This window comes from Dendropsophus ebraccatus, chromosome 14, assembly GCF_027789765.1.
Source record: "Dendropsophus ebraccatus isolate aDenEbr1 chromosome 14, aDenEbr1.pat, whole genome shotgun sequence".
In the NCBI taxonomy this organism is placed as follows: Eukaryota; Metazoa; Chordata; class Amphibia; order Anura; family Hylidae; genus Dendropsophus; species Dendropsophus ebraccatus.
Window position 1 is genome coordinate 35,669,958 of NC_091467.1, and position 12,108 is coordinate 35,682,065.

General features: G+C 44.2%; 1 protein-coding gene across 1 annotated transcript in view; it reads left to right on the forward strand.

The window, feature by feature from the left end:
* Positions 1-12,018, forward strand: part of LOC138771861 (piezo-type mechanosensitive ion channel component 2-like) — a 110,995-nt gene extending 98,977 nt beyond the window's left edge. Inside the window, exons 54-56 of the mRNA XM_069951864.1 lie at positions 451-530; positions 614-842; positions 11,648-12,018. Coding sequence (XP_069807965.1) covers positions 451-530; positions 614-842; positions 11,648-11,903 — 565 coding nt within the window. The 3' untranslated portion in view covers positions 11,904-12,018. The remainder of the gene's footprint in view (positions 1-450; positions 531-613; positions 843-11,647) is intronic.
* The last annotated feature ends 90 nt before the right edge of the window (positions 12,019-12,108 follow it).

The following is a 12,108-nucleotide window of genomic DNA, read 5'->3' on the forward strand; positions in this document are numbered from 1 at the left end:
ACCGCTATTACATGCTTTGCCAGCAAGCGGGGGAGTGTGGGAGGGGCCGCGGGGAGTGATCGCTAGATCGTTCGGGCAGCCCATAGAGGATAGTGGCGGTCTGCTGCCGCTACTCCTATTCCACTGAGCAACGGCAGCAGATTGCTGCTATCATGAACGATGTCGGCTGATCGTTGCCTTCTATTCCACGGGACAATTATCGGCCAAATGCGTTCCGTGGAATAGATGCAAAACATGTTCCAAATTGCTGACAATGTTAGATAGAGGTTAGGTCATGGATACGGTTAGGTTATGGTCTCATTGCATTTCCATATCCAGATTAACAGAGACACTCACCACTGATCGTGAAGTGGGCCATCATGACTGGTACATTTTAAGCACTAGGTGCCAAACTATGAACCAGGAGTGATAATATGAAATTTTTTTAACTTGCAGTTATTTTCTCCGTAGCATGCTGAAAAATATTTTACCAAAACACCTCAGAGCAAATTCTGGACCTGAAGCAAAAATTGCTCATCGGCTTCAGACAGGTGAGATCAGTCACTTCTTGAGGAAAGATATCAAACCTCTTCAATAAAGAAAAAAAAACCCACTTACTTTACTCACTTTCCAGAATATTCCGATAAGGCAGAAGACATCCAGAAATATGCCTTCTTCCGTAATTTAACCCTAAAACTACAGCAGTTGTCTGTAAACAGCACTTCGAGCCAAGTGACAGAGTGGTGGCTGATTCAGGAATGGAACCCAGCGTGTGGCCCAGCTGGCTGCAGCCAGAACATTGAGCTTGTGATATATAATGATAAAGCTAGTCCTCAGAGTCTGGGATTTCTGGCTGGATACGGGTAAGATGTCTTCATACTGCTTCATGATCAGTCTTACACTGGAAATACACCAGACCATGGGTCAGGCATGATATGACCCCCATACATATTAGAAATGTGTCAGGCAAACTGAATGCCCAACTGTTACTAAAGTACAATTGCGATTTGGCAGGTTACTACTGCGTGTAATAAAGACAACAATCAGGTGAAGAAACGATCATCAGCGATTGAAAAATCTTGCAAAATCATTGGCCGCCGACAGCTGATGAATGTGTATAAAAGAATAATAAACTTTATACATACCTGTCCACGCACGACAGTGTTCTTCTAGCTTCTGCTGGAACTGCTAAGCCTTTATCATAAAGGGGTTATCTAGCGCTACACAAACATGGCCACTTTCCCCCTACTGTTGTCTCCAGTTTGGGTGGGGTTTTGAAACTCAGTTCCATTGAAGTAAATGGAGCTTAATTGCAAACTTCACCTGGACTGGAGACAACAGTAGGGGGAAAGTGGCCATGTTTTTGTAGCGCTGGATAACCCCCTTTAATCAATCATTGGTCGTGGTTCTGTCCTGTCTTGGCCAGTGATTGGTTGGGGGAAGTGGGGGGGGGGGGATGGGGAGATGGGTGGGTGTCACTGGTGGGGGCATTGGATGCTATATGGGGACCTATTGGGGGGATTTAATGCTATATGTGACAATACTGGGGTACTATATAGGGCACTACTTGGGGCATTGGATCAGGGGCGGATTAACTTTACCGTAGGCCCCGGGCTGTTCACCAAGCCTGGGCCCCCCCACCCCACTGTAACTATGGAAGCACTAGCCTGGCCTTCATAGTACAGGGCAGATAATGTCATGATGTCCTGATTTGTGCAAAATTGCCATAAAAAAAACTGATTTTTGCAAATCATGGCAGAAGTGTAGCCAGGAGACAGTACACCACTGAGAGTATAAGTCTTTTTGGGTGGTCATGGGCCCCGGGCTGCCGCCCGAAACGCCTCTATTGTAATCCACTACTGCATTGGATACTATATGGGGCACTATATTGGGGGGTAGCATACTATATGGGCGGATTGCATACTATACGGGCACTATATGGGCGGATTGCATACTATATGGGGCACTATATGGGCGGATTGCATACTATATGGGCACTATATTGGGGGATTGCATACTATATGGGGCACTATATGGGCGGATTGCATACTATATGGGCACTATATGGGCGGATTGCATACTATATGAGGGCACTATTGGAGGGCTTTGGATACTATATGGGCACTATTGGGGGGATTGCATACTATATGGGCGGATTATATATGCAACGGTAGGTAGAAGCCAGCTCACCGGGATACTGCTGCGCACGGTCCACACTCCAACAGGTGCTTGTTATTACTCCAATACGATACACAGGACCAGCGTGTTGCAGGTGAAATGAACGATTTTTATTTGGACCCATAAGACCACAGATACATCAGTTAGTATTCACACACAGATGTCAACGCGTTTCTGATGCTATTGCATCCTTAATCATGACAATTGTATCCCTCTATGGAGCTGGTTTTTAAACCCTATGCCCCACCCCTTGCTGATGTCAGCACTTGATTAACTGCACATGTTATATGGGTAAAGTGAATTAGAATCAACACAGACAGTTTAAAAACAATACTACTGGGATATAACAGTATTCATATGCCATTATTCACACTATATACATATGGTTAAGCTGCAAATCACAATCCTTGTACAACACTTTTGGCAAAAAAGTGACATGAGGCCATCCATTCGTGGATCTAATAATGTAATAGCAGCTCGCGTCTCAGATTTAACCCCTTCGGGGAGCAAGTTCCAAGCTGGAAGATCCAGAAGGCTTCCCTCTGTTGTAACTTACTCCTCCTATCACCTCCACTCTGTAGTGGTATGACCTTTTCTATAGCATGGAACCGCATGAAATCCGTTTTGCCTCCATGTTTTTCCACAAAATGTCTTGATGCCCCTGATAGGTTCCTAGTAGTGCTATGGTTCACGTCATACAGATGCTCCAATATATGTGTATTATTTGTAGCTAGCTGGAGTTTCCATGGGGGCCAGGCATTCATCCTCCATGGCAAATTTAGCCATGGCTTATTGGGAAGAAAGATACATATACACACATGACAATCCGTTTGCAGAGTTCATAGTGTGGTATGGCAGGTACATAGATGACTTGCTGCTGGTCTGGAGTGGTCCTGTACCTGCCATACCATAGCATGGAACCGCATGGAATCCGTTTTGCCTCCATATTTTTCCACGAAATGTCTTGATGCCCCTGATAGGTTCCTAGTGGTGCTATGGTTCACGTCATACATATGCTCCAATATACGTGTGCAGAGACGCCTGGTTGTGCATCCTATGTACATGAGATTGCACTCTGTGCAGTGTATAGCGTAAACCACAAAATCACTATCACAGTTCAAGAATTGTTTAATAGCAAACCTTTGCTTATTTTCACTGTCACTGTAATATTTGGTTTGTGTGGCATGGCGGCATACACTGCATCTCCCACACCTGTAGAACCCTTTACATGAAAGCCATGTTTGTGGGGGAATGTTTGTCCTTGGCACTGAAGGAGACAAAATATCACCCAGTGTCCTCGCACGTCTAGAGACTATGTTGCACCCATTTTTTAGAATTTCATCTAGCACCGGATCTCCCTGTAAGATGTATAAATTTCTCTGAATGATATTTTTTACACTTCTGAATTGCGGACTGTATCTTGTTACTAATGTTGGTATGTTTCTTGTCCTATTTTGTTTGTATTCGTTATTCTTTCCCGATATCATATCATGCCTGTGCTTTTTATCTACTCTCACCCTGGCCCTGCGTAACATCCATTCAGGATAGCCCCGTTGACAAAGCCTATCCCGACTGATGTTACATTCCTTGTCATATGCCTCATATGTACTGCAATTACGTCTCATACGTATCATTTCACCCACTGGGATTGATTTGATCGTATGAGGCGGATGACTGCTGTGAGCATGTAAAGTAATGTTCCCCGATATGGGCTTCCTATGAGTTCTGGTAATTACAGTTTCATTCGGAATTGCTTCCAATATGAGATCAAGAAATACAATTTGTTTGTCATGGTATACATGAGTGAATTGAAGCGACCAGGGATTAGAGTTGGCATACTCCATGAATTGTGGTATGGCAGGTACAGGACCACTCCAGACCAGCAGCAAGTCATCTATGTACCTGCCATACCACACTATGAACTCTGCAAACGGATTGTCATGTGTGTATATGTATCTTTCTTCCCAATAAGCCATGGCTAAATTTGCCATGGAGGATGAATGCCTGGCCCCCATGGAAACTCCAGCTAGCTACAAATAATACACATATATTGGAGCATCTGTATGACGTGAACCATAGCACTACTAGGAACCTATCAGGGGCATCAAGACATTTTGTGGAAAAACATGGAGGCAAAACGGATTTCATGCGGTTCCATGCTATAGAAAAGGTCATACCACTACAGAGAGGAGGTGATAGGAGGAGTAAGTTACAACAGAGGGAAGCCTTCTGGATCTTCCAGCTTGGAACTTGCTCCCCGAAGGGGTTAAATCTGAGACGTGAGCTGCTATTACATTATTAGATCCACGAATGGATGGCCTCATGTCACTTTTTTGCCAAAAGTGTTGTACAAGGATTGTGATTTGCAGCTTAACCATATGTATATAGTGTGAATAATGGCATATGAATACTGTTATATCCCAGTAGTATTGTTTTTAAACTGTCTGTGTTGATTCTAATTCACTTTACCCATATAACATGTGCAGTTAATCAAGTGGTGACATCAGCAAGGGGTGGGGCATAGGGTTTAAAAACCAGCTCCATAGAGGGATACAATTGTCATGATTAACCCCTTAAGGTCAAAGCCAATTTTCATTTTTGCGCTTTTGCTTTTTCCATTTTATGTTTAAAAGTCCATAGCGCTTGCATTTTTTCACCGAGAGACTTATATGAGCGCTTATTTTTTGCGAAACCAATTGTACTTTGCAATGACCGGCATTATTTTTCCATAAAATATGCTGCGAAACCGGAAAAAAATCATTTGCGCTGTCAAATTGAAAACAAAAACGAATTTGTTTTGATTTCGGGGAGTTTTGCATTTACGCCGTTCGCCCTATGGTAAAACTGACTTGTTATGCATGTTCCTCAAGTCGTTACGATTACAACGATATATAACATGTATAACTTTTATTGTATCTGATGGCTTTTAAAAAAATCAAAACATTGTTAACAAATACACGTTCCTTAAAACCGCTCCATTCCCAGGCTTATAGCGCTTTTATCCTTTGGTCTATGGGGCTGTGTGAGGTGTCAGTTTTTGCGCCATGATGTGTTCTTTCTATCAGTACCTTGATTGCGCATATACGACTTTTTGATCACTTTTTATTACAATTTTTCTGGATTTGATGCGACCAAAAATGCGCAATTTTGCACTTTGGAATTTTTTTGCGCTGACGCCGTTTACCGTGCGAGATCAGGAATGTGATTAATTAATAGTTCGGGCGATTACGCGCGCAGCGATACTAAATATGTTAATTTATTTGTTTATTTATTAATTTATATTTATAAAATGGGAAAAGGGGGGTGATTTGGACTTTTATTAGGGGAGGGGATTTTTTATTAATAAAAACACTTTTTTACTTTTTTTTTTAACATGTACTAGAAGCCCCCCTGGGGGGCTTGTATATACATAGCACTGATCTCTCATAGAGATCAATGCTGTGTATATACACAGCAAAGATCCATTAGATCGGTCATAGATTGCTATGGTCTGCTGCAGGCCATGTCAATCTATTGCCGAGCCGGGATCAGCGTCATTCCGACGCTGAGGCCCGGCACGGGCAGAAGAACGGATCTCCCCCCCGCGATCGCATCGCGGGGGGGGGGAGATCCGACCCACTAGACACCAGGGATGTGATGTCTGAAGCCCTTCAATGCAGCTGTCAGGTTTGACAGCTGCATTGAAGTGCTTAATTAGCCGGCGCGGCAACGGGACCCGCGCCGGCTAACAGAGGCACTGCCCGGCTGCACGTGTCAGCCGGGATCAGCGCCGTTCAGAGCAGGGTCCCGGCGGGACCCCGCTCTGAACACCCCCCGCGGCACCATGACGTATCAGATACGTCATGGGTCGCTAAGGGGTTAAGGATGCGATAGCATCAGAAACGCGTTGACATCTGTGTGTGAATACTAACTGATGTATCTGTGGTCTTATGGGTCCGAATAAAAATCGTTCATTTCACCTGCAACACGCTGGTCCTGTGTATCGTATTGGAGTATATGGGCGGATTGCATACTATATGGGGCACTATTGGAGGGGATTGGATACTATATAGGGCACTATATTGGGGGGATTAGATACTTTATGGGGCACTATTGGGGGGACTGGATACTATATAGGGCACTATTTGGGGGATTGGATACTATATGGGCACTATATGGGCGGATTGCATACTGTATGGGGCACTATTGGGGGGATTGGATACTATCTGGGGCCCTATTGTGGGGAATGAATACTATCTGGGGCTCTATTGGGGGGGGATTGGCTACCGTATGGAGTGCTATGGCGGGGATTGGCTACCATATGAGACACTATGGGGGGGGCTTACAACTATATGGGGCACTATTGGGGGAGTAACTACTATATGGGGCAGTACAGGAAGGAGTTAGCTACCATATTGGGCACTAATGAGAGGATTAAAAACTATTGGGGGGCTAACTACAATATAATCTTTTCCTTCCCTACCCCACCCTGGCACGGTGTCTCAGAAGAGCAGCTCGCATCCTCCATCTATGACCTGCTGCCTGTTGTGCTTAGATAACCTGCTGGGAAGACCTGCGATAGAGACAGGGTAGGCGGTTGATAAGAGCCTCCTATATGCTGTGCTTCGTGTTGTGCGTAGGGGAGGGGGGGCCCTTACAGCTTTTCTTGCTATGGGGCCCCTTGAATCCTAGCTACGCCCCTGCCTGTGACAACTCTGGTTTGTGATGGTGGCTGCTGCGCAGGGTTAAAATGATTAATTCAGGGATGAGCGGACTGTATGAGAAGCCAATGCTAGTTCAGCCATGTACAGTACAGCGGGGATACAGTGCGGCTGTGTAGGTCAGTGTCCCAGGCCCGCCCCCGGATTATGATGCTGTGACACGGGGCTGTGAATGACACCCAGAGGCGTGATTACAGCCAAACCCAGCCCCCGGGGCAGGACAAGATCAAAGTATGATTTTGGGGTGTATCGGGCAGACGCTACAGATATATGTCTGGAAAGTGTGTCAGGGGGTGTATTAGCACAGATTATTAGCGTCATATCAATCTTTTAGGTGCTACACGGACGTTGCCAACTATGTTTGAGCAGCCCTTGCTGCACCATTATCTAGCCGTGTAATAGGCTCAATAAGCAAGTGTCGATCTACCAAATTAGTGCTCGCTAACATTAGAGATCAGGCCATGTAATGTGTCCTTTAGCTGCCAGATCCTTTTGTTCTCAGGTTTAAGTACCCACCAGGTGTGTCGGGCATGCATCCATTATAAATGGAGAGGGGAGAGGGGGAAGAGCTACTGCCAAACTAAGCATTCACATATATAAAAGAATCAGAACAAATAGATGGCAGTAGATGATGATCACATGTATGGCTAGCCCTACTGTATTTAGATACTTAATATATGCTATGCAATTACATTCTATACAGTTTAATTCCATGTGTACACCCCAGCAGGTTTTTTTTACTATTAACATTTACCAGTAAACAAACAGCAATGTGCTCATGGGAAGAAAATTACTTCATGCTGTGAAATTATACCCGTCAAAGATGAGGCAAGAGCCTCTGACAGGTGTGAACATGACTAAGGGTACAAACCCACTTGACGTATTTGCTGCGTGAATCAGTCGTTAGGGTACAAACACACACAGCAGATACGCAGCAGATTTGATACCGTGTTCAGTTATTTAGATCTAGTCTGCTGCATATCGCAGCAGTAAATACGCAGCGTATATGCCGTGTGTGTTTGTACCCTTAAAAATAAGCAGGCAAAACGCAGGTTGGCTTTATACGATTGTTCTGTGTTAAAATACGCAATTGTGTATTTTTGAAGTGTGAAGCTACATGCGTTTTTTCGCACAGGTTGTTAACAACTGATGCTTTGCTAACAACAAGCTTCACGCTTCAAAAATACACAATTGCGTATTTTAACTCAGAACAATTGTATAAAGCCAACCTGCGTTTTGCCTGCTTATTTTTAAGACTGATTCACGCAGCAAATACGTCAAGTGGGTTTGTACCCTAATGCTAAGTTTACACGGAGCGATTATCGGGCGAATTTTTGTGATAACGATCGAATTCTAATGATAATCGTACGTGTAAACGCGGCAAACGATCGATAAATCGTTCATTTTGGTCTTTTAACATGTTCATAAATAGTTGTTTGCAAATGGACCCTTAAACTACATGATCTAGACAAGTCAGGATATAGTATCTTTACCAGAAACCAGGGCTGTGGAGCCGGTAAGCCGCAGCTCCGACTCCTGAATTTTATCAGGACCGACTCAGACTCCTGCTCCTTCATAAATGGCCGGTCATATACCAGGGGAGTTATTTATCACACTGGCTCAGCAGCTTCTCCCTAATGTCCTACATGATCCTGGGTCGACTTCTGAGGGAATAAGGAAACATCTAAAGCAGATTCTCCTGTGTGTGCAGTGGATGCAGCCAGTCTCCAACCAACATGTCCTGAACAACTCAGAACTAGACTAGATAGAGCAGGAGGTCTTTTCCTGCTGACAGTCTATGTTTCTAACTAAATATTTACCATACTTAAAGAAACACTGCTAACAATGCCAGATACCTGTAATATTGAGGTCAGCCATAGTGATATACAGGGGGTAGGGCTGGGCGATAATGGCCTAAATCAATATCGCGGTTTATCGTACATGTAGCCGCGGTAACGATAAATTGAACGATAATTATGACACGCCCCCTTTAAAAGCCACACCCCTTTGAAAACCCCATTTTCCGATGGTAATACAAACGTGAATTTACTCCATAGAACAATGTGCAGCAAACTTCACAAGTAATACACAATATTTTGGCACCTCCTACACCATTTTCAAGTGGCACTTGAAAATGGCATAGGAGATGCCAAAACATTGTATATTACTTGTGAAGTTTGCTGCACATTGTTCTGTGGAGTAAATTCACGTTTTCACGTTTGTATTACCATCGGAGTATTTTTTACTAGCTGACTTGATCCAAGGTCTGGGATTCGTCTGCTGGCACCCACAGTTTGTTTATTGTGCTGCCTATATTTTTTGCTATATCTATCTTTATACTGTGGGGAGATTTATCAAACATGGTGTAAAGTGAAACTGGCTGTTGCCCCTAGCAACCAATCAGATTCCACCTTTCATTTTCCAAAGAGTCTGTGAGGAATGAAAGGTGGAATCTGATTGGTTGCCGGGGGCAACTGAGCATGTTTGATAAGTCTCTGTGTGTGTGTGTATGTGTGTGTGTGTGTATGTGTATATATATATATATATATATATATATATATATATATATATATATATATATATATATATATATATATGTATATAATATTATATATACACACACACGTCCAAAATTAGGGTACCGGCATTCCAAATGAAGAATAAGTGTTTTATTTCAGCTCACAGGAACAAACTAGCCAAGGCTAGTTTGTTCCTGTGAGCTGAAATAAAACACTTATTCTTCATTTGGAGTGCCGATACCCTAATTTTGGACGTGTATATTCTGCACTCGAGGATCCACAGTGCAGGGGTGGCACCCACTCTCCTTATTTACTGCCCGGGTGCCATGGACTATTGTTGTTTGTGTAGGAGATAGGAGATAGATAGATAGATAGATAGATAGATAGATAGATAGATAGATAGATAGATAGATAGATAGAAGATAGATAGGAGATAGATAGATAGGAGATAGATAGGAGATAGGACATAGATAGATAGGACATAGATAGGACATAGATAGATAGATAGATAGATAGATAGATAGATAGATAGGAGATAGATAGATAGATAGATAGATAGGAGATAGATAGGAGATAGGACATAGATAGATAGGACATAGATAGGACATAGATAGATAGATAGATAGATAGATAGATAGGAGATAGTAGATAGATAGGAGATAGATAGATAGATAGATAGATAGGAGATAGGAGTCCTATCTCTCTATCTATCTCCTATCTATCTATCTCTTTCTACCCAATATCTGCCCCCAGTCACAAGCTGTTCTGGACCCCCCCACCCCCTCTCCCGCACATACACTTGGGGTCAGGTATAGGTCGGCACCTCCATGCTCCACCGGGCACTGCACTCTCTCTCTCTCCTGCACAGCTACTTTGCATATCCTTTCTTCTCTCCTGCACAGGAATCCTCTGCCCCCGTACCTCAGTGTTGTAGCACATATATCTGCCGGCAGCGTCACACACGGCTGCTTCCAGCACTGCCAAAAGATAACGGGACGCCGAGGATTCCTGTGCGGGACAGAGTGCGGTGCCTGGTGGGGGGAGGATGTGCCGACCCATACCTGACCCCAGCAGCCACTTTATGTACGGGAGAGGGGAGGCAGGGCACACCGTGCAGCTTCCAGAGCCGCCCGGAAGCAGCAGCAGCACTGAGCACACAGCACGCCTGTGCGCAGCCTGTCAGATCTCCAGTCTTCCTCCTCAGGAAGATTAAACGGAGTGGAGCAGAGCATGCGGCCGCCGGTGAGGAGGAGGAGGAGGGAGGGGGGAAATACCGCAGATACCGTCCTGGCAGAGTTGAGGTCGGTTAACCGACGCCAGAGACGGTATCGGTATTTTTGCGGTATACCGCCCAGCCCTAACAGGGGGTCACACATAGTGATATAGAGGTCACTATAGACGCACACACACACCCCCACACAGCCTGCTGCAGCTATAGCGCATACACACAGCCTGCCGCAGCCATAGTGTGCGCACACACACAGCTTGCTGCAGCCATAGCGCGCGCACACACAGCCTTCTGCAGCCATAGCACACACACACAGCTGCAGCCATTGAACACTGAAGAAAAACACTCAATCTTCTCCCAGAGTGAACACCCCAGACTGATGACACAGGTTACTGCTACACTACTTATGTCTTCTCCTCCTACTCCTCTATATTACACAGGATATCTTCATATTACACTGCTGCTCATATACAGTCATCCAGAATCCAGGAAGAAAACAGCACAGATATTCCCCACACAATGGCAGCTCAGAAACAAACTGCCAAATAGTGACCGACAACTTTTCCATGACCCCCCTTATGTAATAGGGCCAGTGTCCTATTAAAATGTTGCTCATAATATATATTCATGAGCAAAACTTGTAAAATTCAATTCTACATTTTTTTAAAGATTTTTTTAAAGCTAGAGTCGGTACATTTTTTTTCCGACTCCAGCCAAAGCTAGCTCCGACTCTGACTCCCCGGCCCTGCTAGCAACTAGAGATGAGCGAATCACACGTATGCTCGGGTCTCTCCAAGTCCAAGCGTGCAGCATTTAAACACTGTTGGATGCGGCCCTGCTGCTGTCTCCAGAACTTCCTACTGCCACCGCTAAACAAATGCCGCATAGACCTGAGCACACTTGATACTCGCTCAACTCTACTAGGAACAAATTCACTGTACATTTTGTACAAAGATAGGACCAACAATTTCTTAGCTGCCATACCATCCCTGTTATGTTGTATCTATTGGCTTACTGTCAATTATTTCTTCCTAAATTTGCAGCATTGTGGGTCTTTATATGTCGGTCGTCCTCGTCATCGGAAAATTCATCAGAGAATTCTTCAATGGCATTTCTCGTTCCATCATGTTTGAGGAGTTACCCAATGTTGACAGAATTCTGAAGCTCTGCACAGACATCTTTCTAGTCAGAGAAACTGGAGACCTAGACCTGGAGGAACAATTGTTTGCTAAACTAATCTTCCTCTATCGCTCTCCTGAAACTATGATAAAATGGACAAGAGAAGGACACGACGAGTGATCTCTCCACATGAGGAAAAGAACATTTCACGTGTAAATAGGTCCCCGAACCTGTCTGATGTTCTGTCCATGCTGCTGTAATTTATCTTTAGGACTTTGTATAAGGCTATAAATAAACGTGACTAGTTTATAGAAGGTATGACAAGTGTTTAGTGACATCCCAAAGACATCACTCGGCTTGCAAGCCAAAGCCGAATAAAAGAGCC